Source organism: Penicillium malachiteum (assembly GCF_028827825.1).
Source record: "Penicillium malachiteum strain IBT 17515 chromosome Unknown utg000002l:1.0-8849297.0:1.0-8852440.0, whole genome shotgun sequence".
Taxonomy (NCBI): domain Eukaryota; kingdom Fungi; phylum Ascomycota; class Eurotiomycetes; order Eurotiales; family Aspergillaceae; genus Penicillium; species Penicillium malachiteum.
Window position 1 is genome coordinate 2,376,429 of NW_026643095.1, and position 26,578 is coordinate 2,403,006.

At 46.9% G+C, this 26,578-nt stretch overlaps 11 protein-coding genes across 11 annotated transcripts; 5 read left to right on the forward strand and 6 right to left on the reverse strand.

Annotated features, from left to right (window-relative positions):
- Window positions 1–618: 618 nt before the first annotated feature.
- On the reverse strand, window positions 619–3,325 carry N7483_003932 (Sin1 family protein; the record flags this gene model as incomplete). Its single annotated transcript, XM_057087369.1, has 4 exons — window positions 619–1,194; window positions 1,223–2,681; window positions 2,749–3,216; window positions 3,303–3,325. 4 exons carry the CDS (start codon window positions 3,323–3,325, stop codon window positions 619–621), a joined length of 2,526 nt encoding a protein of 841 aa, XP_056947198.1.
- An 859-nt stretch (window positions 3,326–4,184) lies between these two features.
- N7483_003933 (Zn(II)2Cys6 transcription factor domain-containing protein) lies at window positions 4,185–5,480 on the forward strand (the record flags this gene model as incomplete). The annotated part of the gene is made up of 1 exon (XM_057087370.1): window positions 4,185–5,480. The coding sequence occupies one exon, from the start codon at window positions 4,185–4,187 to the stop codon at window positions 5,478–5,480; it is 1,296 nt and encodes a 431-aa protein (XP_056947199.1).
- Window positions 5,481–5,900: 420 nt separating this feature from the next.
- On the reverse strand, window positions 5,901–6,338 carry N7483_003934 (uncharacterized protein; the record flags this gene model as incomplete). Its single annotated transcript, XM_057087371.1, has 1 exon — window positions 5,901–6,338. One exon carries the CDS (start codon window positions 6,336–6,338, stop codon window positions 5,901–5,903), a length of 438 nt encoding a protein of 145 aa, XP_056947200.1.
- Window positions 6,339–6,730: 392 nt separating this feature from the next.
- Window positions 6,731–8,303, forward strand: N7483_003935 (putative MFS multidrug transporter; the record flags this gene model as incomplete). The annotated part of the gene is made up of 2 exons (XM_057087372.1): window positions 6,731–6,860; window positions 6,910–8,303. Coding segments are annotated over 2 exons (1,524 nt in total), but the record flags the coding sequence as incomplete, so codon positions are not given.
- An 814-nt stretch (window positions 8,304–9,117) lies between these two features.
- N7483_003936 (putative MFS transporter) lies at window positions 9,118–10,937 on the forward strand (the record flags this gene model as incomplete). Its single annotated transcript, XM_057087373.1, has 4 exons — window positions 9,118–9,278; window positions 9,333–9,761; window positions 9,814–10,562; window positions 10,618–10,937. The coding sequence occupies 4 exons, from the start codon at window positions 9,118–9,120 to the stop codon at window positions 10,935–10,937; spliced, it is 1,659 nt and encodes a 552-aa protein (XP_056947202.1).
- A 1,276-nt stretch (window positions 10,938–12,213) lies between these two features.
- N7483_003937 (MDR family MFS transporter) lies at window positions 12,214–14,536 on the forward strand (the record flags this gene model as incomplete). Its single annotated transcript, XM_057087374.1, has 10 exons — window positions 12,214–12,454; window positions 12,519–12,540; window positions 12,594–12,820; window positions 12,871–13,058; window positions 13,118–13,281; window positions 13,337–13,458; window positions 13,514–13,599; window positions 13,672–14,078; window positions 14,139–14,263; window positions 14,313–14,536. The coding sequence occupies 10 exons, from the start codon at window positions 12,214–12,216 to the stop codon at window positions 14,534–14,536; spliced, it is 1,806 nt and encodes a 601-aa protein (XP_056947203.1).
- A 398-nt stretch (window positions 14,537–14,934) lies between these two features.
- Window positions 14,935–18,482, reverse strand: N7483_003938 (replication factor C subunit 1; the record flags this gene model as incomplete). Its single annotated transcript, XM_057087375.1, has 5 exons — window positions 14,935–15,539; window positions 15,598–18,041; window positions 18,110–18,203; window positions 18,269–18,293; window positions 18,402–18,482. The coding sequence occupies 5 exons, from the start codon at window positions 18,480–18,482 to the stop codon at window positions 14,935–14,937; spliced, it is 3,249 nt and encodes a 1,082-aa protein (XP_056947204.1).
- Window positions 18,483–18,757: 275 nt separating this feature from the next.
- N7483_003939 (mitochondrial 54S ribosomal protein uL16m) lies at window positions 18,758–19,608 on the forward strand (the record flags this gene model as incomplete). Its single annotated transcript, XM_057087376.1, has 3 exons — window positions 18,758–18,815; window positions 18,882–19,349; window positions 19,433–19,608. 3 exons carry the CDS (start codon window positions 18,758–18,760, stop codon window positions 19,606–19,608), a joined length of 702 nt encoding a protein of 233 aa, XP_056947205.1.
- A 69-nt stretch (window positions 19,609–19,677) lies between these two features.
- On the reverse strand, window positions 19,678–20,255 carry N7483_003940 (uncharacterized protein; the record flags this gene model as incomplete). The annotated part of the gene is made up of 4 exons (XM_057087377.1): window positions 19,678–19,769; window positions 19,879–20,001; window positions 20,080–20,138; window positions 20,203–20,255. The coding sequence occupies 4 exons, from the start codon at window positions 20,253–20,255 to the stop codon at window positions 19,678–19,680; spliced, it is 327 nt and encodes a 108-aa protein (XP_056947206.1).
- Window positions 20,256–20,763: 508 nt separating this feature from the next.
- Window positions 20,764–22,123, reverse strand: N7483_003941 (replication factor C subunit 5; the record flags this gene model as incomplete). Its single annotated transcript, XM_057087378.1, has 6 exons — window positions 20,764–20,791; window positions 20,842–20,897; window positions 20,963–21,061; window positions 21,118–21,286; window positions 21,353–21,975; window positions 22,037–22,123. 6 exons carry the CDS (start codon window positions 22,121–22,123, stop codon window positions 20,764–20,766), a joined length of 1,062 nt encoding a protein of 353 aa, XP_056947207.1.
- A 709-nt stretch (window positions 22,124–22,832) lies between these two features.
- On the reverse strand, window positions 22,833–26,140 carry N7483_003942 (cytochrome c oxidase assembly protein; the record flags this gene model as incomplete). Its single annotated transcript, XM_057087379.1, has 8 exons — window positions 22,833–22,845; window positions 22,915–23,339; window positions 23,410–23,479; window positions 23,544–23,701; window positions 24,235–24,345; window positions 24,495–25,667; window positions 25,820–25,931; window positions 26,079–26,140. 8 exons carry the CDS (start codon window positions 26,138–26,140, stop codon window positions 22,833–22,835), a joined length of 2,124 nt encoding a protein of 707 aa, XP_056947208.1.
- Between the last annotated feature and the right edge of the window lie 438 nt (window positions 26,141–26,578).

Genomic DNA, 26,578 nt, shown 5'->3' on the forward strand with positions numbered 1-26,578 from the left:
GATTTACCTTTTTTCTGTTAAAAGATAAACGGTGGTTTCATTTCTATATGAGATACTTTGTTGGGAATTGGTATGGAAGAAAGAGTACTAGGAGTTGGGTCCAGCCAGCTGTGTTAGTGTCATAGATCTGTTTCCCAGGCAAGGTCCAAAACAAGTCGTGTAGTAGTCCAGAAGTTCAATTAATTCTAGCTTCAGCGAAAAGAACACAAAGCTCTTTGAGTAACTGATATAATCATTCCTAAAAAGGGAAGTGTGCGTATATTTGCCTACAGTGCTGCTGAAAACTTGAAATGACTAAATCATAGAAGAATGCAGCACTGAATATTTCATCCAACCACTTACAACCTGGAATCGAGACTTTACTGAGACACTCTAGCATACTCGAGGGAATCTCCAAAATGAGGCTTAGGAGGATTCTTCAAATTTTTACCAGTCGCAGTGCTGTATGTAGATAGCTCAAGGCTCGAACCATTCATTCTATCTCCATTCCCATTATCAGGAATAAGCCTCTCTACAGTTGAATCCTTGTTTATTTGAACAGTTGGAATGCTTGGATTGATTGCAATCATAGATACACAACGCCATAACCTTGGAACCCTTCCCTGAGAAGCATCAGACTCAAATGCGATAATGCGCCATGTTCTTCTTAATCTCATCCACAATCTCCACAGCTTCCAGAGCATTGCGAGCCTCAAAGTCATACCGTTTCTGCTCGGTAGCATCGTTGCCACGCAAAACAACAACCCGGAAGCTCTTAGGATGTCGCCGACTGACCTTGCAGCCGACCACGTCATTGAAGTTGATGGACCGAGTCTTCGCATCAGAACCAGTCTTGCCCGTTTCCCCCGGTACGATATGCATGTAGTCGTTATCAAATGTCAAGATACGATGGTTGGAAGCAGTAAATGACATCGGTTGTTTGCGGTAGACGTGGTAGCGACGATAATAGCCTCCAATGAGATCCTGTTTCTGGGTCGACGATGGAAGCGTGTTGGTTCCTTTCTTGCCCTTCTTGACTGTCGCAGGGTTGCTAGTAGTGTTGTCCACCTGCAGCGGTGCATTCGGCGATGAGCTACCAGGTGATCCAGCGCCTGCCCCAAAACGGCGCCTGAAAAGATCGAGGTCGGTGATATTTGCCACTGCCAGCGCTTCCACGGTCCGATCAAGCGGAGCCACTGTGTTTGATCCCATGACCTTGAGAAGATAGTTCCCTTTGTCCAACCCCCCAGCGTTTACACACAGTATCTAAAATCTCTGCAATATAGCTATCGGTGGAGGTGTTGAGAGTCATGACATGTGCAGACCCTTCAAGGTTGAGGAACCGAATTTTCAGTGTCTTGGAGACCCCCAGACGGGGTGTCGCATGTGAGATTGGCACCGCCGGTCGGTCAGCAGGCGTCAAGGTATTGTTTAATGCTGTTGGGAACGGTTGACCGAGAATCGGGTTTGGACGCCCAGTTGAGAGATTCTTCTGAACTGCGACTTGAGGAGCTGGCACTCCGAGATTGGCATTGGCCGGTGGCTCGCTCTCTTCCGTGTCAGCGCTCGCGCTATACTGAGGATAAAGTCTTTCGTTCTCCTCAAACTCGCCCTGAGAAGCCTCAACTAAGGCAAATTCGTCATAGGGCTTTCCTCGTGAGCGTCCACGTGCCTTCGCAGCTTGGTTATTGTTGGAGGTGAAATCCGTCATCGGAAGTGTACGTCCCAATGCCGGGAAGTCATATTCTACCTCGCCATCATCTACCATTCTCAATGCCCAGCGGTTCACAGTAACCTTTTCGCGTGACAAAGACGGAGTACGCGACTCTTCTGAGTACTTCCAAAGGGCCAGGCCAATCGCTTCTGCGACTGTAACAGGTGCAGGCTGGTCCGAAAGTTTCGAGTCTCGCATGAGCGGTAAATCCAGTGGCTCCTCTGGGTCGGACGAAAAAGGAAGATAAATCTTGAGGAACAATGGGTCGGCCTGCCCTGACCCAGAGAGTACCATGAACCTCTCGACTGGGTTACTGGGGGCTGGTGCACGGGATTTGATCTGCAGAGTCAACAAACTGATTGGTTGAATGGTGCTGATAGGTCGTGGCGGCGGAAGATCTGACAGCTCTGGAGTTGGGACCGTCTTCGACTTTCGTGGGGAGTGACTTTGAGGTCCCGTGTTTGTTGGCAGTTTATGCATGAGAGCCACAGGTGAGGATGAGTCCAAAGTACCAGTCATACCCATTCCTGCCAATAGCAATGAGCCAGACCCGGCTGTCGCATCGAATTCAGATGACATAGCTGATCCAACGGACTCCGCTCCAGAATCCTCGTCCTGTTCTTGCAAGTCTTCTAAGACTATGCTGTCAGCGCCTCGACTGCCAGTCCTCTCGCGTCGTCTGCGAGGTCGCTCGACAATTTCATTGGTGGTCGAGAATTGCACTTGTCCTGGCTTGTATGCTGGGACATCGACTTCATTGTCGGTCGACAAATCACTGCTCGTTGTTGTATCCCGCCGTGTTCGTCCCTCAGTACCCTTCATAGATGTTCCAAGGGAACCTGTCCGATAATGGTTCGCAAGATTCTGTGCCGAGGGCGCTGTGATCATGAGCTCAGGTCGCTCTCGTTGTTCGGCCCCACGGACTGGAGAGGAATCGGATCGATCGCGGCGGATGGGCATCTTGGGGAAATCGATTTGATCGGTTGACCTGAAATAAAGTTAGACACAAGACATGTATGAGGACTGCATGCAACTTTTTTTTTGGAGTAACGAACCTTCGTGGATTCTCCTCGTCATCACTATCTGTCAGATCACTGCTGTCATCATCCTCTGCATCCGCTTGTCGTTGAGCCTCGGCCTGGCGATCACGTCGAAGCTTCTTCTTCGCAGCTCGATCCTGGGCTCGTCGTCCTGTAAGATCCAGATTACTCTTCCCAGTAACCATTCCCCCTTCTTCATCCTCGCCATCTTCTAGGCCGAGTCCCTGAAGTTCATCCCGTGCAGCGTTGGCATCTCGGACGGCGAGTCGATAGTATTCCGATGACACTGCAGCCGTGGTAGGAATCGGTGGGGAGTAGGTGCGCTTGAGGGAGGATGCGATGCCAGCATTGGAAACAGTTGACCAGCCAGCAGCACGGAATCCGGGAGTATTGAGGACTGAGTTATTGACATTGATCAAGCGGTCTCCGATCCCATCCTTGATTGTAGACAGATAGGAGGATCGTAGTTGCCAGATCGTGAAGCTGTTAATCAGACAGGTTAGCAGCGCGTCCCACTAAGAGTCCCACTAACATGGGACAGGAAGATAAGGGGTTCGAGATCCACTTACTCTTCATTGTGAAGGAGAGACATTGTTATTTATCTCTCTTTTCGCAAAGCAAGAAATAGTAAGCAGTAGTATGGAAGAAAGGCACAGCCTCGTCGAAGGAGATCGGCGTAAAGCGATAAACCTCAAATGATCAGAGATCCTTCAGAGCTGACATGGCATGCTCACAGAAGGCACGCGCAGTCGAAGGGAAATCATACGCTCTCAGAGAAGAAACAAATGAGAGAAAGTGAATCTCTAGAATCAGGACCAGCCTGGGGCAAAGGAACGTCTAGTAGTCAAGAAGGCGGAGTGTAGGGCGGGCAAGTCAAGTTGATCGTGGCGATTCTCCGCAGATCATTTCCCCGCCCAGTCACCAATTGAGGGATCCTTATCAAGCGATTCAAGCCTATAAATACCAACATTGGAATGCTTGAGGTTTGAATCATTCCAAGTTAAAAGTGCTGATCATTGTCATTACCTACAAATCTTTGAAATAGTTTCCATGACGTCCAGCCACAAGGTACTACCTCATATTTGGAGTCCCAGTTGACCAGTTGGTTGCAGCTTCCAAGGTTGCCCAGGTGGTTAGTCATTCCTCTCTCAACACTCTGCCCAGGTGGACAAGTCTACTGCACATCTTTGCTTCATCTATCTGGTTTATCGCTTACAATAATAAATACTAGGATATTCACGCTTGAAATGTGAAATTCAATACTCAACTTAGAACTCTAAGTTCCGACTTTGACTCAACTGATTGAAACTTGAAGACTCGGAGGCGGGTCCAACTAGTATTTCTCATTTGCACCTTCCAAGGTTGGAATATATCTTCAGACTGAAGTTGAACTCGAAATTGAAATTGAACCTCCTCACCCGACTTGGCGCCTACTGGCACTGGCAGGTCCAATGAAGACCACGAGATATGCCAATTCCCGGCAGAAAGCTTGCCAACAATGCTCAGCAGCAAAGGCAAAATGCGACCGGAAACCGACAGGTTGTTCCAGATGCAGTCAGCGCAACATCTCATGTGTATACCCTCAAGTCGCTCATTCAAGAAGCCAGACCCCAAGCCAGAGTGAAGCAAATCCTCAGAGTCCCGAGTCTCTACCAGATATGCTCACTCTCAGCTCGGGTAGTAGATTGTCTACGCATGGAGGTGACGAGTGGGCTCACGCCATATCCAGAGCCCAACCGATGAGCGAACGTGAGTATGTGAACGTGAATACAAATACTGCTCCGGTTCCTGTGGAGCACCGTCTCAATCAAACACCTGCAACGTCAGAAGATGCTGGACTTGACTTTTCAAACCTTGATCTATTTTGTCCTATCAATGTTGACGAGATCACAACTCGCTGGATGAACCCCTATATCCCGGTACCTGGACAACATATCAAGCAATATCCGGCTGGCGTCAGTGCTTTCATTTTTCGCACGCTAAAGTCATACACAGCCATTGCAGCTCGTGGTCGGAGGATACTGCCGTTCATCCACCACACCCAAATATCTGGATCACCGGTAGGATCGCCACTGACTACATGTTTAAGCTTGATTCGCATATGCGAAACTTCTTTACCGGGAAGTGAAGCTACTGCCATGATGATGATTCAACGCGAGATGCAAAATATTATTGAATCCTCAACTGGCTACGATGATCTTTGCCTTTTGGGTGCATTTCAAGCATATCTAATTTACTGCCTAGTCCTGTTTTTCAGGCTTGATCCAGGCACGACGACTCACCTGCGACCAGCAATGATGAGCCTGCAAACCCTTGCTCATCTTTCGTCCAAGCAAGGACTCATCTGTATGGCTGATCAGCAACGTACACGTCCAAGATGGGAAGAGTGGATCGTGACAGACATCAAACGGCGAACGTTATATGTGATGTATCTTTTTGACAGCGTTCTGTCTGCGCAAGAAGATGTTCCTACATTCTTAGGAACAGAGCTATCTGGCATTCCTGCTGCTGCTAGTAAATCTTTATGGCAAGCACCAACTCGCAGTATCTGGGAAAGGGAATACAATATTCATCTAGCAGAGTGGACGGAGAAAGGACTCACTATCGATGAACTTTGGCCAATACCCGAGGATATGGATGAACCTAGTATTGCTAAACGGAGAAGACGAGTAGATCACTGGCTAGAAGACATCGATGAATTTGGGACCATGCTTTATGCGGTCACAGTTTGCACTCATGGTGGATAAGGTGCAGATAAGCTACTCCCGTTCAATGTTTTTCAAAATTGAAACCCCTTTCCACTAAAATACCCCCAATGAGAGGCAAAACATCAACATATGTACGTACATCTTCTGACACCGAAAATGTCTCAACACAGGATTCATGGTCATGAATTCATCCAAAGCCTGAAGCTTTCACCTCTGATGGCTTCTCCCAAGCGCTGACAAAGCTTGATCAAGAGAAACGACGTTCAAATTCATTTTTGGGATGAGTTGATCGAGCAATACTGTCGAGAATATCGAAGTTTGATCAAACGGTAACTCGATAACGTTATCCGCAATCACATAGATGTGATAGTCCAGATCAAACAATCGATACACAGTACTCATAACAACCCCCGAAAGGGTCATTCCTGACTATTTCTATCATTCAGCCTCTGGCCATTCTTAAACATATGATTCCTGCATGCTTACAATGATGACGGTATCGATACCTTGCGCCTTCAAAATTTGCTCCAACGAATTACCAGTAGTCGCAGACCATCTAGTTTTGTGAAGAATCATATCCTCTTCATCAATTGTGAACCTCGGGTCTATTTGAACGTCTGCGGAGCCTATTTCGAAATCCCCAAATGGCGCAATCAGTTGACCGAAGGGTGTATTCGCGTCGACCTCGGGCTTTCCACGGTTGAAGGCGAGAGTTGAGAAAACGGTCAAAGGGCGTGGCTGTTGTTGATGAACTGCATCATTCCAGCGAGTGCAGCTTTGAATCATCGCTTTCCCTTCGTCTGTATCTTGAACAGCGTTTATGAGAATCGACATCCAATCCAAATTCAGGACGGCGAAATGTTGACCGAAGTCTGGGACATCTTTGCCAAGTGTCATAGCTGTTTTCTATTCTCTGTATCTGTTAGGTGAGAGTAACAGAAAAGAGTTGAATTTTCTTTCAATACAAGTCTAATTCCAGTATTTTGCATCTATTTTGCATCTTTAAATACTTCCAAGGTTCCATCTGATGTTCATAGTCTGGAATTACGGAGGTGACGGAGTTGAGAGGCTCAGCTCCGGTAGTATATGCTCAACTCCGAACTCAACTCCGGTCGCCACCCAAATACCTCATCTCAGCCAGGGTTATAAAGTATGAGCTTCCCATTTCCAGATTCAAATGCGTAAGAGCATACTACCATTCGATTATTTCATTCATTTATTAGCTCAGTATATTTCATACATTTTTTTCATACACCCAATACCCAGTGATGTCTAAACCTGACGACAGCCAACAACAACCTGATTCTGCGGTTACCACTTCCACAACACCACCTGGAGCATCGTCAGAACCACCTTACAGCATCTTCGACCAAAGACAAAAATGGCTCATTATTGTGATTATTTCTACGGCGGCAACATGTAAGTCTAAAATTCACATAAAATACAGGAATCTTAATTAATTATTCAGTCTCCGGCTTCGCATCCAACATTTACTTCCCGGCGCTGCCGACTATTGCAACTGATATGAATGTCTCTCTTGAGCTCATTGATCTTACGGTTACATCGTATCTTATTTTTCAAGGTCTCGCACCTAGTCTCTGGGGACCTGTCTCTGACGTCAATGGACGTCGAATTGCATACGCTTTCACTTTCATCGTGTTCCTTGGTGCATGTATTGGACTAGCAGAAGCGAAAAATTATGCGATGTTAATTGTGTTACGATGCTTGCAAAGCACGGGTAGTGCTAGCACAATAGCCATTGGATCAGGTGTCATTGGTGACATTACTACCCGTGCTGAGCGGGGAGGCTTCATGGGCATCTTCCAAGCAGGCTTGTTAGTCCCGGTGGCCGTCGGACCAGTGATCGGAGGTGCGTTGGCAGGAACGCTGGGATGGAGAGCCATATTTTGGCTTCTTGTTATTTACAGTGGGGTCTTCTTGATAGCACTGTTGATACTGCTGCCGGAGACTCTTCGGTCTGTGGTCGCAAATGGCAGTCGAGTCCCATCTCGCCTGATCGCCAGATATCCATTGAATATCTACAAAGAGACAACAACGGTGGAATGGTACCGGAAACGCACTCCTCCTTCGACACCAAAAAAGCGAATCAATCTTACAGGCCCTTTTCGTATTCTTGTCAGCAAGCACGCTGCTCCCATCATAGTTTTCCTCGCTATTTATTATGCTGTATGGCAGATGAGCATCACCGCCATGTCATCTCTATTCAAGGATCGATACGGCTTGAGTGAGATACAGATTGGTCTCACTTTCATCGCGAACGGCGTAGGCTCGATGGTTGGGACTCTGATTACTGGTAAGATCTTGGATCTAGACTATCGAAAGATCAAAGTCAAATACGAGGCTCAGTCAGCTATGAACATCGAGGCGGGGACAGAAGCGTCACAAAATCTAGAGCAGGAAGACTTCCCTCTTGAAAAGGCACGCCTGCGACTTGTGCCCATATTCTCCGTTCTTCAATGCTTGTCGCTGATCCTGTTCGGCTGGACTATCCAATACTCAGTTCATATCGCCGTGCCAATAATTTCCACCTTCATTACTGGATGGACTGTGGCTTCCATGCAGTCTGTCATAATGACCTATCTTGTTGATATTTATCATGAGAAAAGTGCCGCTGCTAGTGCTAGTATCAATCTTGCACGCTGCTTATTCGCCGCAGGAGGCACAAGTTTCGTGATGCCATTAATCGATGCCGTTGGGGTTGGGGTGACATTTACCATCTGTGCTGCAGTTCAATTTGTCGCACTAGGTGGTCCACTCATACAGTGGCGATTTGCCGCTGCGTGGAGGAAAGAGGCAGAGCAGCATGAGACACAGGGGCAAGTTTCTTCTCCAAAGGCATGAAGGAAACAGAGAGAAAAATAGCCGAGAAGAGCAGCAATGGCAGGACAAGGCAAAAGTGAATTTGGACCATTTGAATGGTCATTCTCAAATAATAAAGATATGTAATATTATCTTGGAAATAGAGAGATCATTGACTTCATTGGACCTCGACGGGCCACCAGCTCGGAATTATATGGGGCCAATTTGGACATCTCAGTGCTTGAATGGCTCAAGAACTCCGAGTAGGCTTCAAGCACAGACCAATAAACCTAAAACTCTTCTTTTCATGCAAGTTTAACTAATCACGCCCGCCATTCGGTTCTTTGTCCACGCAATATCGGGACTTGCCCTCCACTTCCTCGAAGACTCAATCAGTCAAGTGATTTGCATACAGCTAGATAATCATGATCCCTGTGAGGGGCTTGAAACAATAATATGGCACTTCTTATTCTCTTTGCCTGACGCCAAGAGTCTCATATCAGTATCAAAGTGGAACAATCTCAAAAGTCTAGAGTCAGAAGTATTAGGGCCACCATCCCTGCTGTCTAGAAGCTGGATTGGGAGTGAAATCCCCTGGCATCATTCCAATAATCATGACTCGTGTCATTTTTCATGTGAAAGAAGCTCACCATTGGCCAGAACCGACGAACTCGAAGTCAATGCCTCCACCCCGGGAAGTGGACCTCAATGCTCATCAAGCTTCCCCAGATTATGTGGGGCCCCGCATGATAGAGCCAGGATACTCTCGTCAAGTGAGTAAATGATGTATAAATCATGACGGTTTCCTATGCTAGGTGTGATCGTCAAGGCCTTTACTCAGCACATATTGATTGAAATGGCCCGCATGCAAGTTGAGCCCTACGAGGCCGAGCGCGACGAGAAGGGTCGCCAAGCACAAACCAAGACCCTTGGTCACCTACGCCTTCGAGATTCCGAGACCAATGAGGTCATCTTAGTTCCTACACCATCGTCCGACCCAAAGGACCCTCTTAATTGGTAACACATCTTGATCACTATCTTCTTATGACGCGTTCCACTGATTCCTACAAGGCCAAGATGGTTCAAACTATACACAGCGATCGCGGTCTGTCTCGCTATGGTTCTTTGCAACTTCCTTGCAGCTGGTCCGACGCTCGCGATTATACAGACTGCAGAGGACTTCTTCCCTGATTGGGAAAAGACCGGCATTTCGGGCGCAATCGCCAAAACTGCCTACTTCTTCAACTGCACGGCGCTCTTCCAGGGCTTGGGTAATCTGGTTTGGATGCCCTTCATCAACAAGTACGGACGCCGCGCTGCCTACGTGACCTCGTTTACGCTCTACACAATTACGGCGATCTGGTGTGCGGTCGCAACACAATATGCGAATTTCCTTGTGGCAAGAATCCTTATGGGCTTTGCATCTGGTGCGGCAGAATGTCTGGCTCCGATCACTATCGCTGATCTCTTCTTCCTGCACGAGCGTGGTGCGCTTACTGCGTAAGTATCACATGGAGATTTAAGTCGCTGTACACATCTGACATTATCCTAGCCTTTACAACGCTTCTCTCAACCTAGGTGTTGCCTCGGGCGCTCTTGTGGATGGCTTTATTGTCAAGTATCACCCATGGCGCTATATCTATTACGTTGCAATTTCCCTGATTGGTAGTATCACTCTGGTTGTCTATGCAACCTTCCCCGAGACAGCCTACAACAGAACACTGGCTCCGACAGATTCCATCACCTTGCTGACAGCATCTGGTGAGAGAGTTCATCGAGGTACAAAATCGGAGGAGGCAGGAACATCTGAAATTCAAGAGGTTGTCTCCACTGAGCAGGCTCAAGGGGATAGAGGCTGGCTTCAAGGTCTCAAGCTATACCATGGAAGATATACCGAGGAATCCCTATGGCAGATGATGATTCGACCTGTCGGTCTACTGATCCTTCCGCCAGTCCTCTGGGCTACTCTCGTCATGTCAGTGACGATCGGATTCATCACAGCCATTACTTCAAACGTTTCCTCAGCATTTTCCTCCACATACGGGTTTGAGGCGTGGCAGGCTGGTCTCTGCTTTTGTTCGGGAATTATTGGATGCTTCTTCGGTATCTTCCTCGGAGGTTACTTCTCGGACTGGGTAGCGGATTTCTTCACACGACGGAATAATGGAGTTCGTGAACCAGAAATGCGACTTCCAGCTATCATGGTTGGGGCTATCACGGGCCCACTTGCGTTGGCTCTATACGGATGTGGCATCGAATACAAGATGCACTGGATTGTTCCCACCATTGGAATTGGCCTAAGTCAGTATTAAGATGCCGTCCACATGAAACCTGAATTCATTCTAACCTACTCTAGTTAACTTTACGATTACACAAGCAACTAATGTGTCCCTTGTGTACACGATTGACAGTTATCGTCCCATTGCTGGAGAGATTGTCGTCACTCAGCTGGCATTCAAGTCAGCTTTTGGCTTCCTGCTAGGATTCTATACCAACCCATGGGTCGACAAGCATGGCTATAATGTTGCTTATGGAGAGATGGCTGCAATCTGTGGCGGTGTTCTTATTTGCTGGATTCCATTCTTTTTCTGGGGTAAATGGATACGCCAAAAGACTCTGAGTTGGTCAATCATGAGGTGGGTACAGTGGGATGCAGACAGAGAGGTTGGCGAGTAAGAGCTCATCATGATTTGTGACGACTGTTGTATTCCGCTGTCTCCACAACTGTCTGCAACCATGGGGCTTACATGTACCTAACTCCATTCGAATATTTGAATAATTTGAGAATATTAACCCAATATCAAGATCATATCTTGGCATTGTTTCTTGATATTTACTGGTCTTATCCAAGTGTGGACCCTCCAGATGTCGGCTCGTGCATACGACTCGGAGCCCGAACATTGGAAGCAGCCTGAGAACTTGAAGCTTACCTTCGAGTCCCGATTTCAGGCAAATATATATTGTGAGTACACTTGATTTTACCTTTGGATCAATGCCAGTGCTTACCCAGATGCCAGTGGCTTATTCCAACTGTACGAACTTGAATTTTAATATTTGAATATGCACCAAACTGTAGTCGGGGTTAAAATTAATTGGTGCCTTCAGACTAGAAACTTAGCCTTTCAAGGTTTGCCCACCTTCAGATGTTCAAGTTCCAGATGTCATCCTCTATAGTAGCTACTGACATCTGGGTAATTGGTATCTTATTCCCTGAGATTGCTATGCCGTCTGAAGTTTGGATTTAGTCTGAGATCGGCAGCGACTTGAAGATCTGAGTGTTCTAGATCAATGCACTGGATGAAGCGCGAGTCATAGATAATGCATGTTCAAACTGGGATTTCTTCTCTCCTTTTAGCCAGCTCATATGCATGCACGTGTATGGTAAGAACGTGGTTCCAACTTCCAAGGTTTGAACCTCCAGGGCTGTATGAAGCAGGATATGACAAACCCCGAGTGAATAAAACTTGAAGTTATGGGATAACCGATTATAGCAATCTATTGTTTTAAAATCCAGTAGATATTATACTACTTTAGTTTTATCCCACGTAAAGATTAGATTAGTTTATCAGGTGAAAGAAACCGGGATTTAAGATAACTCCGATTCGGCGATGATTTCCTAGTGTGGAGACTCTCGGACGTCAAGGATTGCAAGGATTACAAGGTTACTGTCAATTCGATTAAAAGCCGATTAACCGTGAAATCAAGATCGGAGCTCCGTCTTTGAATACAATGGATCGGATCTTAATCCGATGTTCTCGAGAAATGAAAATTCTGTCTGATAACACACCGTTTTTCTTCCAGAGCAATTTAGATCTCTACTCTTTCTTCTATCTAGATTCCATATCAACCACTTTCATATCTACAAATCCTCGGTAATCGGGTTATTTTGAATCCTTCCATCTTCTATAAAAGTAATCACTCGATCTCAAGCTCTCGGCGCCCCACTCCGATCATGACTGGGCATTCATCTCCAGTTCCAGGGTCCTCCAAACCCGCAAGCACCAGCACATTAGACCCGCACAATTTAGATGTCAAAGAGACCCAGAATGAAGATGAACCTAGCCAAATCGAGGCACAAGACACTCCTAAGGAGCCCATTGCGAATGAGAAAGGCAAACTTCAAGATCAGACTAATCTATTACCTATAAAGCAACTGTTAATCGTCTTTGTGGGTCTCAGTTGTGCTCTGTTCTGTGGGTTAGCTGTTCTTAAGATTCCACACTCAGTCATTGGCTAACCTCATAATCTGAAATCAAGGTGCACTCATCGACCAAACTATGTAAGGCATTATTGCACCGTCATTCAATATTGGCCATACTAATATGAAAATAGTGTTTCTACTGCACTGCCCACTCTCGGACGTGTTTTCAACGATGCATCTATCGAGTCATGGGTGGGAACCGCATACCTTTTGACCTCAACTGCATGTCAACCACTATATGGTCGTCTTTCGGATATCTTCGGACGAAAGATCGTTCTTCTCAGTAGCATGGGATTCTTCTTGATAGGGTCTATCTTATCTGCCGTATCAACAAGCATGATCATGCTTATTGTGTTCCGTGAGTAGACTGCTCTCGTCATTATTTCTTTTATTAATGCCTGTTTATAGGTGCAATCTCTGGAATCGGTGGTGGTGGTATCTTGACCTCGGTCATGATTACTGTCTCCGATGTTGTGTCCCTGGAGAAACGGGGTACCTATCAAGGTGTTATTGGAGTTGTGGTTGCATTGTCAAACTCAATTGGCCCCCTCATTGGTGGTCTTTTCACTGAGAAGGTGACCTGGCGATGGTGCTTTGTAAGTCATCTACTCAAGTACTGACTTTGTTGGACTTTTATGACTGACAGTGATAATAGTATATCAATATTCCCTTGACCTCCATATCAATTCTCGTTGTCTTGTTGGTTCTGCCCTTGAAGAGGGTCAAGGGAAATGTCAAGGCCCGCTTCAAGCAGATTGATTACTTAGGGTGTATCACTATGATCATCTCTGCTGTCCTGATCTTGGTGCCAATTTCATGGTGGGTGCAATATAGCTTCTCATTAGGGAAGTTTAAAGACTGATTTGTATCTCAGGGGAGGAACCAAGTATGCCTGGAGCTCAGCCGGAGTAATCGCACCACTGGTCCTGGGTATTGTGTTCTTCGGTCTTTTCATCTTGGTGGAGTTGAAGTTTGCAACACTCCCGCTCATCCCAAGTATGTCATTCTGCATTTCACTCCTTCCTCTTGCATCGCTAATTTACTGTACAAGTGCATATCTTCAAGAACTCGACTGTCTCCGGTGCCTTGATCGGCGCCTTCTTCACGGGTTGCATGTTTTATGCCAATCTATACTACGTGAGCCCGGCCCCATAGTTTAATATAATTCACTTCACCAACTTCGTCATCCTAACCTTGAAATTTCTTTAGTTGCCCCAATTCTTCCAAGTTGTCTACTCCGCCTCTCCGATAAAATCCGGTGTTCTCCTTCTCCCACTTGTCGTGACTCAATGTATTGTGTCCTTCACCTCCGGTTTCCTAGTATCAAAGACTGGGAACTACACTGTCAATATCTGGGTAGGCTTTTTCATCTGGTCCATTGCCTGTGGCCTACTATCCACTTTATCGTCCAACACATCTATTGCAAAGGTAATCGGATACCAGATTTTGAGTGGAGTTGGCTCTGGACAGACGCTGCAAACAAACCTTGTTGCTATCCAGGCCAATGTCAAAAGAAACGAAATGGCTGTCGCTACAGCCACTCGAAACTTCATTCGACTTCTAGGTGGAACCATTGCGCTTTCTGTTTGTTCTGCTATTCTCAACAATACTGTTCGGTGAGTATGAAAAATTGTCCTAGGTGTTTCGTTTTCAGAACTAATATTTCTAAATTCCAGAACCAGTCTCTCATCAGTCGTGTCTTCCTCAGTGCTATCAAAAATTATCTCTGATCCTACACGAATCAGTTCTGGCGTATTAGATCTCACTGCATCTGAAAAGTCAGCTGCGATTGACGCATATAGTAAGCTCGCACCCATACCATGAAATACTAAATATGCTAACCTATGAAGCTCATGGGATTCGAAATATCTACTACTTCATGATCACATCTTCCTGTGTATCATTCTTTATTACGGTCTTCTTCGTGCGTGGCACCAGTCTGAAGCGTGAAGATGATGCGAAATTGCAGGAAGAAGGAAAGATCTGGGCAGCGAAGCATCGAGGACTCCATGCTTTGGGGAAGAAGAATGTTGAATCTACAGTAAAAGCGGAAAATTCCTCTGATCAAAAGTGACCGTATCAAACTTGAAGTGCTTGGGTACAGTCAAGTGGAAAAGGTGTTGCTCGAAGCTCCAAGATCGAGCACTAGAAGCACATGTATCTACGGAGTAGTGTACTATGGATTTTTCTTTGTTTCTTTCGTCCGAGTCTTTTTGATGATAGATAACTAGAAGGGGTTTGAAAATTTTCATGAGAATGCTTAACACATGTGCACTGGCATCAGCTTTGCAATGGCCCCGAATTGAATTCGTGCACCACACACTACTAGCACTGTGACTCGAGTAACACGAATTTCAAGGTTAGGGAAAACACAAAGTAGTGGTCATTCGAATACGCTTGTGTTAAACTATCGGAGTATGTTATAATACAAAAATTGAAGAGACAGACGTCAGAGCCCATTAATATTTTTCTTTAGGCCTTAGCCTTGGGTTTGCGGCCTTTCTTAGGCTTCTCGTCACCATCATCAATGAAATCATCCTCGGTGGTTGCTTTCTTTGCCTTTTTACCCTTCGCAGCTGCGCCCTTTGCAGCTTTCTTCTTCGGCTGGCTGACGTACTTGTCCTTCTTAAGATCAAGCTCCTCTTCATCATCAGCAGCAGCCTCCTCAACGACTTCCTCTTCGTCTGATTCTTCGATTGCATCCTCAATGTCGGGCTTCTCCTTTGGTCCCTTCTTCGGCGCGACAACTTGACTAGCCTTCATAAAAGGCAAGGGGTGCGAGCGTGAGTTGTAGAGACGTGTGAATGTGGCTTTAGTCTGTGTCTCCAATTTGACCTTTGATTGATCCATTGGTCCAAGTCCCAATTCCATCATCGCGTCGAAGTCATCGCGCGTGAGGAAGTAGGAATCCATAAAATCAATGACATCGTCGACACACTCTTTGCCTTCATCCATGAGGCGACGAACGGATTTGTCCCAAAGAAGAGGCATGTACTGTTGGCGGATCTCGTCTCGGTTGCCAGAAGTCCGAAGGCGCATGTGACCTTGGATTTCCTTAACAAAGCGTGTCAATTTTCCTGAGAGATTGAGGGTTAGCACGATGAAGTTCGTTGACCTGAGATAATTTTGGCTCACCTTGTTTACTGTTCTGGCCAAGCCAGCCAGCGAAAGATGCTCTTTCAGTCATATTTCCGTATTGGAAGCTGGCTGGTCGAACGAAACTGAAGACGGCATGGGTAGGCATGAGTGACCATTGCTGCTGGGTTCCATGAATCATGCGATCGACCAGGTCGCCCTCACTGATACTTGAAGCAGCATTGTCTGCTAGTTCAAGGAGCTTCAGGTTCTGCTCTCTGTCACGATAACTTCCTGCAAGGGTCGGTCGAGTCTTAAGATAATTCTCCTGTAGCATCAGATAGCTAAATTCATGATCATTGAAATAGAGCTCAATTTTGTCGTTCAAGGAAGATGTGGAGCTTGGAGAGAACATCTGGGCACTGAGGATCTTGCTGACAATGTCCCAAGGCTTCAGAATGATGTGCTTTTCCCATGCCTTTGACATCTGCTTTCCCTGGTCGAAATCAAGGCTCTCCTGGTCTAACTTGGCAGTAGAAAGCATGTTGATAACCTGACGAATATCGGCATGCGTTCCTTCGATGAGGCTGTCCAGAACAGGAGGCGGAATGTTGATCTTTTCTCGGAAGCAGATAGTGCGAAGTCTAGCTCGGATCTGTTCAACCGTAGGACGTCTGAAGGGCACATCGAATGTGACATGGTCGAAAGGCTTCATCTTGGGCAGGCGACGTTCGTTACAGATCAAAATCAGTGGCACGCTAGTCTTCTTCGCAATAGCTGCCAATGCACCGACTCCACCACGATCACCCGCGGACATACCATCAACCTCGTCCATGATCAGGCAAACATTCTTCTTCTTGCTGTCGACTTGTTGGCCTACTCCGGCAAAGTAACCTTGGAGAGATGTAGTATCAAGAACTCCAAGAGTACCAGTCTCAACCAACTTCTTGCTTCTGGTATCACTGGCATTGGATTCGACAACGTCGTATCCTTCCAGTTGGGCCACCAGATGAGCGGCTGTAGTTTTACCGATACCTGGTGGGCCATGAATCATGATCGTGCGATAAGTTCCACTGCCATCCTTTCCACCGTGCTTGAAGTTCGCCTTTGCATGCTTGTGCCAGTCACGCAACCAATTTTGAATCTTCTCAACTGCAGCCTTGTTTCCACAGATCATGCTTGTAGATGTCGGGGCATACTTGGTGGTCCAAAGCTGATCGTTAAAAGGGGCAGCCGGTGAGGCTTGAGATGGTTGCGAAGCTTGAGTCGAAGTCTGTTTCGCCTGTTTCTTCTGTGCTTCCTCCTTCTTTCTCTTTTCCTCAGCGTCCATCTCCTCTGCCATCTTTCGCATCTTCTCTTCGTCTGCTTTCTGTTTCGCCTCGTAGTTTGCAGCGGCTTTTCCAGAACCTCCATTGGCAGGCAAACGGCGGATCAGCTCGAAAAGACCATCCTCGTTAATTGTTTTGAGTTTATGCTTAGCAATAGTATTGAGCTTCGAAGGACCCGCTTCACTACCTAGGACAACGTAGCTGGTTTTGGAGCTAGGGGCACCAGTAACTCTCCCACCATAGCGTTTGACGAGCTCCTGGCCTTCTTCACGACCGATGGTCTCTTGGACACCGGTGAACACGAAAGACAATCCCGCCAGGCAGTTTTCAGCACCGACAGGGATGTCTTTAGATCCACCCGCTGGTGGCGTGCGATTGCGCTGTTGGCCAAATTGCCATTTGACCTTCTCACCGGTAGCTCCAGGTGGTGGCGGGGCCTCAATAGTCGGAATACTGTCAAAGATGGCTTGAATCTCCTTGTTCTCAGGTACGTCTTCCTCCTTTTTGCTTTTCGGGGCGGCCTTTTGTCGCTTGGCAACGGGAGAAGTAGATTTCTTCTGGGCCTTGGAACGTGACGGAATGTCTTCATCTACAGCCTCCGACTTGCGCTTTCGGCTGGGTCGAGTTGTCTTGGGTGGTGGTGAAGGTAGCTCATCCATCACGACATCATCATCTCCATCAACAACAGCTGTCTTCTTCTGTGACCGTCTAGATGAAGATGCTGGTTTGACTTCGACTATTTCCAGGTCGTCTTCATCATCAGAACCGGGTTCTTGGATTTCGTCTTCCTCGCTGTCGGCAGCTTCGAAGTCGTCATCGTCATCGTCATTGCTGTCACCTCCGTCAAAGTCATCATCGTCATCGCTAATAGCTTCGTCAGAGTCATCACTGTCGACGATTACGGCCTTCTTGGATGCTGCTCTCTTGGAAGCTTTTGCTGGAGCCTTTGATGGAGCCTCTGTGGGAGTTTTTGCCGTAGCCTTTCCCTTGGCTGCAGGCTTGGCCGGAGATTTTGCAGGAGATCGTTTATCAGCGTCTTTCTTCACGGCTGGAATTTCGATTTCGGCAGGTGACTGGTCGGCGGGTTCGTTCTTGGATGGCCGACCGCGTTTCTTGCTGGAGTTTGCGAAGTAATCCGAGGTAGTAGTGGGTTCTGTTTTTGTTTCTTCGGGCTTTCTGTAAAGAGGTTGGTGATTAGGATAATCATGGACGAGCAGATGAATTGGTATGGATTTAGGGCATACGGTTGAGTCTTTGGCTTTGCCTTTGGGGTTGATTTTTTGACTGGAGCAACTTCCTCATCGTCGTCGCTATCCTCTACCACCTTTCTGCTGCCTGCTGGATGATTAGAACCGTGACTTAGGTGACTTAGGGCGAACACTTGAATGACGACATGTCCATACGTTGTTTTCTAGCAGTAGAAGGAGTCTTTTTAATTTGTTCAAGTTAGCCATAAATTCTATACGTGTGGTACAAAAATCTCGGAATTTTGGACTAATTCCATGGTCGAAGAAACAGACAGAGTTGACGGCTTACCTCTTTCTTCGCAGACTTTGGTGCATCAGGGGAGCTCTGAGCTGGCTTTCCACCAAAAAAGCTTCTAATATCTGAGGGCATCTTTGAATGCTGTTGATCACATGGAGCGGCGGGGTATCAGTCAACAGAACACCGACAGATTGGGGATCTTGAACGAAAGCAGGCGAAGGCAGCTATGTGACGACGATTCACGTTGACGCGACGGGAACGTGATTTGGCTGACGTAAGAAACGCGATGGTCACGTGCTGAGCACTTCTTCCCCATTCGGTCTAGCGTGGTTCGGCATCGAATTGTGCCTCTGGATCTTGCGCCAAGTTCCATGACCATGTTGAAATCGTCACCCTCTTTAATCACAATGGGCCCTCAGATCAAGATGTTCACTGGGCCTTTGTCTGCCTGTATTCGGCCAACATGTATGAAATAATTCCCACTCCTCAATGCTCCTTAGTTGTCCATGGACTGATCATTAATTTCTCTAGGTCTGTCATCGGGATCCTTAGCGACCTTCTCATTGGCACGATGCTTCTCCAACACATCTCGCACACAAGATTGGCTTACTCCTAAGTTTGCTGAGAGATCAAAGTCGCCTAAGGGTCGCCCCCATGTCGCCACTGGAGGATCAACACGAGGAACAACAGTTGTGTGGGGAGACTACGGTATTCGCATGAAGGACCACGATCGCCGAATGCCCGCTTCAGCCCTCAAAATTGCTGAGGAGACCATTAAGCGTCGATTGAGAGGAATGAATTACAAGCTTTACAAGCGCGTGGCTGCCAACATCGGTGTCTACACCAAGGGTAATGAGCAGCGTATGGGTAAGGGCAAGGGTAAATTCGACTACTGGACTGTTCGTTTGCCCGTCAGCCGTATTGTATTCGAGTTGAAGGGAGATGTTCACGAGAAAGTTGCCCGGGAGGCATTCCGTCTGGCTGGTCACAAGTTGCCTGGTAAGTGTTTGCATTGCCCCGACTACAATCTGCCCTATCTTGTAAGAGAATCAAACATACTAATAACTCTCACCCTATCACAGGTCTCTGGGAATTTGTTAAGAAAGACGATCCTCCAGTTGTCGGAATCACCAAGCTTGGTAACGGTGTGACTCTCGAGTCCCTCAAGCGGGCTCGCAGAAGCCCTCCACTCGGAACCAACGAAACCCAAAACCCGCCTCAAAGTGCTTCCTCCAGCTCTTCTCCTCCCGCGCAATAAATAGATTCACCTCCTCACCCATCACTTTTGTCATCATGTTTCTCCGACTCGGTTCCTCTCTGTGCCGAACTATCCCCCGACCCCGGAGCCGGGCCCATACCCCTGTTGTCTCCTGGTCTTTGCAGCAGCTGCATCACTTGCGTTGTCGAAATCAAGATCTTCTGTATATTACTGTCAGCTTTTTCCATGCCTGAGACCTGTAATTGCGGGTCTTTAGGCAAATTTCATGTTATATTAGGAGTTAAGACAAGGATCTCTTTTTACACCTACCTTGACTGGGTTTGATTATTCCCATTCCTAATTTCTGTGCCAACTCATTCTCCTCACCTGAAGCGGGAGAATCCGTGGAAACCGGCTTGGTTTTGAGTTGGCTTTTGGTGTGCGATTCACCGACTAGAAGGAAGCCTTATGGTCAGCTCCAGGCTGATTAAACAACTGTTGTAGATGGCTAAGGGTATCCATTGAACATACCGCCCAGTTGCCCGATTTGCTTCGCAGGTGGGATTGTAAATTCTCGAATCGACTCATACCTATGTCCAGAGGTTAGTCACTTGAGCAACTGGGATGAATATGGGAAACGATGTGGATACATACTGAGTGCTCTCTCCACCTGGCTCCATATCAATGAGTCGTGGGTCGTCGGACATCTTTGATTATGATAATCTGAATATCAGAAGTATGCAATGTCAGGTTTAATATCTTCGTTGTCTTTTGCAAAGTTCCATGGGAGGCAAAGCGTTCTTATATGGAAGATGACTTTGTGCACATGTGATGACGTAGTAGGACCATGGTAAGTCTGGAAGCTTTTCTTACCTGGACATGTGCAATTTAGTATTTACATCATGCCATTGACAGATCACTAAAGATTGCCATATCCTGGACATATTCAATGGATGCAATGTCTTGTAAGGTTGTACATTATAGTACACTCGGAGGTTGAATTCATGCTCATAGTATTTAGGATTTTTATTACTCAATGATAAGACGTGACAAAACTTTCCAATGGACCAAAATGCACCTTTTTACGCCAGGAGAGAAAATAAAAAGACAAGCTTGCCCTAGAAGCGAGCATAGGCCAGATATTATTCCTGACTTTTGTCGCAGTACTGGCAACTTGGTCTTTAGTGTACAAATCATCATTCGTGCAGTGTGAGCTTAGAAGTCCATCATGCCCATCAAGAAACTAAAGAGCAGTCAATATGCGTCACGAGTATTCAACTTTTCAAGACTAACCTCTCATAGATACGCATGAACTTAGCCACGAAAGCCTCGAGGTGGAAAATAACTTTCTACATTGCAATCACCATTAGCGATGTCTTCCAGAATGATTGAAATTATTTGGTGAAACACTCACACTTCCCAGCTTGATTCGGTGCTCATAAAAGGCGGACCACTTGATGACTTCAGGCTTGAGCGCATCGTCGACTTTTGCGACAAGCATAAAAGTCAAAGTCTGATGCACACAACAGTTAGAAGATATTAATTGGTACCGTAGAATTCACAACATACTTTGAGAACAGTTGTCGGGGGAATACAGTGGGTTAGAAGATCATAGAGGCGAGCGCGGACTTGCAATAACCGAGCAGGTGAACGTTCAGCAAGAATTTCATCTGCAGTGATAGAAATAAGGGCCTCCCAGTCGGGAGGTGGAATTGGAGTCATGTCGGTTACTTTTTCACTGTGGTGTTATGAAAAATTAGCATTCAAATTACCCAAAACAAGGCTCATGTAAACCATCACATACTTCTGTGCATAGATAGACTCCAACATTAGCAAGGCACGGCGCAAATTCCGTTGACTCTCCCGTGCAATCCGCTGGTTCAGTCCCTCAGCCTCAGTCCAACCCTCTCTCTTTGCAGCCATACGGAGCACCGAGCAAATCTCCTCCTCAGTGGGAGCGGCAACCCTGACCAGCAGGGTACGAGAACGGATTGGAGCGATGATGTTAGATGTGCTATTGGCCAAGAGGATCAATCGCAGATTCGGGCTGTATTTTTCCATGGTTCGACGCAGGGCGGCTTGAGCATCACGGGTGAGGTGGTCGGCTTCGTTAATCACAACCACCTTGAAGCGCTGCTTTGCAGCAAGATCCACCTGCTGTGTCTGAGCAACCTCCTTCAATAGTTCCTGGACAACGACACGGTCATAGTTGCCAACATCTGAGGGTGTGATCTCAAGATGATAGACGGATGAGACGATATTGAATTCAAGCTTGCGGTTACTAGTCGTTTGGAACACTCGAGCGTCGATTTTTATCTTCTCGACTCCGGGGCCGTACAGCTCTTTTAGTGTGGCGATAATACGTGTTTTCTTGCCTGCTCCTGAAGGACCGTAGACTAGGAGATGAGGGAAGTCGCCGCTTTGCGCCTATAGGTAATGCCTCGAATATTAGCTAGTGCGGGTGTTGTGAGTGCAAGGGAGATCTCACCAATGATCGAAGGCGATCTGATAACTCAGGGTGATATGTGAGGCTATCAAGCGACCTTGGGCGCAACTTATCGACGAGCAAAGCCATTGTGTAAATTTTGAATACTTTGAATCTTAATGAGAGCGATCGTGGTAGGTATGAGCTTTGGAAAATGCGAGAGCGGAAAGGACGCGTCGAAAACGCGCGACCAATTAACATGTGGCCCGTGCGTTCTGTCCATTCAGCCTTTGACACTACATACAAGACATGCAATGGAATCCATTTTAAGTAAGACATTTTCATGGGGAACAGATGCTTTTTGGGAGGATTGAATGATTTTAATATTCTGGAATTATCTAGAAAATGGTACTACTTCTGCTCAGGTGCTGCATTTATAGCGGTAGGAAGCATTCACAGGGCTTTCAAGTGCAGGACGACTCGGAAGTTATACCAGAGTGAAGATAGAGCAGAATAGATAAAATCACTCCAAGTTGGAACAGTACTTCAAATGAAGTCCTGCGATTGGGTAGGTTTTCAGTGTTATTTTTGAACCAATTACGTTGATATTTTGTAACATTTGAAGGATCTTCTTGTACATGAGTTGAAGTTCAACCTGACTTCTAGAATCTATGGTACAGACACAATATGTGTGGAGATGAGATGGGAAAAGGAAACAAGAAGTAGCGGTTGGATCATGGTCGCTTATTTTCTTGTCCTGATTGGGGGGTATCTTCCCCTCGTAGAACTCGATAACCTTTAGCATCCTTGAGGTGGTCAAGGAGATTATGATGCAATGGGTTTCAGAACCCCATTATCATCATATTTCGCTTCTGTTTTGCATTAGCTGCAGTCCATGGTATAGCAAATGACTGAGTTACTCACTGAAGAAAGTATAGGACAATGTGATAGTATCAATTCCCTTCATATTGGGATCCGTAGCAAAATCTGGATCGATGAAGAAGAAAACGGGCATATCGACCGACTCGCCCGCATTGAGCTTCTGCTCCTCAAAACAGAAGCATTGAATCTTGCTGAAATATGGCGCAACTTGACCAGGTGTCACGCTGTATGTTGCAACTCCAATAATGTCGTTGGGACCCTTGTTCGTTGCGGTGTAGAAGGCCAGTGCGGTCTCTCCCGGCAACACTCTGACCTCGCGTTGCTGTGGAGTGAACTTCCAGGGCAAGACGTCCGATACGGAGCCGTTGAATGTGATGCGCAGTCGGCGTGAGTCGGTGACTGGAGTTACGCGGTCAGCTGTGTCGCCGTCACCAACTCGGTGGGTGAGGATAGGCTGGCCTCCCCAGCCGGTTTGTTGACAGATCTAAAGTTTCAGACAGTTAGGACGGAATTTTTCTTGCGACGTTAGGTCATTGACGAAATCAAGATCATACCATTTTGTAGAGGGGAACGGAGCCGTAGGCAAGTGCTACAGTTCCTAGGATGAGACTGATGGTGTAGTACCTGGTATCATGTTAGAGCTTCATCATTTTTGCTTGAGTTCTGGCGAACTTCAGATTATTCTCACAGAGTAGAAGCATTGCGCTCCTTCGATTGGGGGGGTATTGAATGGTGCGGAGGAAGCATGCTGTTTTTGGTGCAAGAAGGCATTCCTTGAGAAGTATCGTTTCTCTGCAGCAAATATACCCCTCTGCAGGTATATTGATCGCGGAGGAATACGCCCTCCTAATTGGCAGGCCCCCAATGAGGGGAACAATCGTGGAAACATGGTTCTTGGATTTCAAGGGAAATCATTGCATCGTCGGATGGATATGGTTGGCGTCGGTTATCGGGTAACCCACGTGACATGTCTTATCGATAAGAGGTTCCTTGATAGCTCGAGTTTCTACATACATCTGGACCGATGCATGCATGTCATTTTAAGAACGAAGAGTATCTTAGGCTGGATATCGTTGGGGACTCGAATAGGACCAATGACATGAGGGATTCATCTCATGGGCAAAATTCAAATATAAAAATTATGATTAATTCAAGTTGCTGAGCTTGGAAGGCCCTAGTCATAGTGTCTAGAAATGCATATAATACAGTCGTGAGATAACATGCAAGAAGGAAAAGTGCTGTAAAATCACATAAGTGGGAAATGAGGCATCGAGGAGATCAGTAAGGTGCCAAGATCACTTTGCTTGCAATAATGTTGTAATAAGACATATGAGACACTCTCAACGAGGACTCCCCAGGCGGCTGGTCTAACTCAACACGCTCGTCGCAATGCCACCGAAAACTCCTCGGATCATGCGTGGGTTTTCTCGGAGGCAAGTAAATATGATTGCAGCACTGATGGAAAAGGCAATGCATTCGCGGTATTGATACTGAAACAGGAAGGGAAAAGCTATTAGCACCGCGTGACAATCTGGAATCGGCCGCAGTCCACACCATTTCAGAGGCTTGAAATAGAGAGGGGGCATGGCTCGTCTATGTGTAACCATCTTCATCTGGGCAATGCGAGGCTTGGACATACCTTTCTATCATACAACCGTGGCAACACTGTGGCCGCAGCACGAGGTGCCACAAAGAGTGCCAACTCCTGTCTCTTCCGCGTTTTCTCTACCAGTACGCTCCAACCGCACATGAGACATCCAGCCCCAACACAAAGACCGGAGTCCCACATTAGCGGAGTGACAGTGTCCTTGTCGAATATTTTGGGGCCAAGCCGCGTTCGGGCTAGACAAACCGAGTAGTAGAAAAGACTCACAAATGAGGCGAGGAAAGCTGATGACTGGGCAGCGTCGGAGATGGCACGGCCTAGTGCAGCACGGGACTTCATCCTCCGAAAGCGGAAGACAATTTGCAGTGGGATGTAGGTTGCACAGGCAAACTTGAAGGTTTTGGCAAAACGTGACAATGCGTGCTTCTCACAATTGGGACCGCAGCCCATGTGTACCATCTCGCATGGAATAGGGGCCGTCTTAGCCGGGTCTCCCCATTCCTCGGGCCAATTGTAGTCTTTGCACATAGATTCAAGAAGAGGCGCTTGGCCGGTATCTTTTCCATATACAAATACCCCGCGGCGGGCACGACGAAGGGCCTCGATTAACCGAGTGTCCACCTTAGCTATTCCTCCTATCCATTTCTCGTAAGTCCGTGGTAGCCTTTCGGGAGAGTAGAACCAGGCCCACATCACTATGGCAGCGCTCAAAGCAAACACACCAGCGTCCGCTAGGCCAGGTGCAAAAGTCTCTATGACTGTCCAGCGGTTCGTGGACTTCCGGTAACGATACCATCGGCGCCATGCCATGCAAGCTATCACGTCCGCCGCTCTCGTGACAGTGAATAAGGTCAGATCCATTGTTTTCCCGGCCAGCTCCGGACACGGACGCTCGAGACTATTGGCTGGAGAATTGGAGGAATCATGCTGGCTGGAGGAGGCTCTTCTAGTCTGGGCTTGTTGCCGCGAGATTGAGCGGTTTTTGTTTAAAAGTTGGAAGCTGTACCACGCTGAGATAAACACGGCGGCAAATCGAAGCAGCCGTTGACCTTTTTGGGAGATACGGATGTGACCCTTAGAACCTACTATGATCCATGCGTACAATTGGTACAGCAGGGTCGGCAAGATGGTCGAACCTCCAATCAGGGCTCCACAGAATGTTGGAAACCCGCTCAGGCGCAGAGGCCCGGCCAGAACTTGTGCTAACTATAAGGTTTGTAGTATCAGCAATTGTTTGTTTCGGACAGCCACAGAATGACTGTGCCTGGTGTATGGTGAGGAAGGGATCTCCTTAAGAGACGTGAGATGTTTTCCAAATAGCCAGAGAAATCTCAAAACTTAGTACCGTGGCAACATACCTCTTGCAATTTCTCTTTGGTGGAGAGATCCTTGTCTCTAAGATGTCGAGTATAAGATACAATCTTGGGCGTAATAGATGAAAGATATCCCAAAGCGTAAGCTCGGATAATACTACCGAGAAAAGTCAGAGCTTGCTGCTTTTTGAGAAGTATAACCTTTCTGCTCTTGTTTCCCCCCAAAAAAGAAAAGAAAAAAAAGGCTTCTTTCAGAACGAGTAGATCGTTGGTTCCACTAGCAGGGGAATCAGGAGGAACTCACGGTTTGAGGATCTGGGCTCTACAGTGCCTGCTCCCGCTACTAAGCCGGGCTGCAGGTTCCATAGCGTCAGGAACCTTCATGTCATGATCCGCAGAGAGTCTCGACTAAGCATTGCGGGCGCCGGGGAGTTATCCGGCTGGACCAGGCGCGTCAAAGAGTTCTTTGCAATGTAGGATTCGGTCCAACGGTCACCAATCAGAGATCTGTGTTAGATCTCGCAGAAGCTTTTAGGGAAGAGAGGGTAGGTGACCAGCGAAAAAATTGGGTAGTATCCTGCGTCAATGGCAGCTGCACGATCTTTGTTTTTCTTTTTTTCTTCTTTTGTTTTTTCCTTTTTTCTTCTTTTGTTTTTTCCTTTTCTTATTTTTTCTTCTCTTTTTGGACTTGCTTCCTCCGATCAACTGTGGATCTGTGTGACGAGAGAATAACTTATAGGGAACGCGTCCAAAGACTTGAACTTGGTTGTCGTAAAAGGTTATTAGACCTCGGTTCCTGAAAGG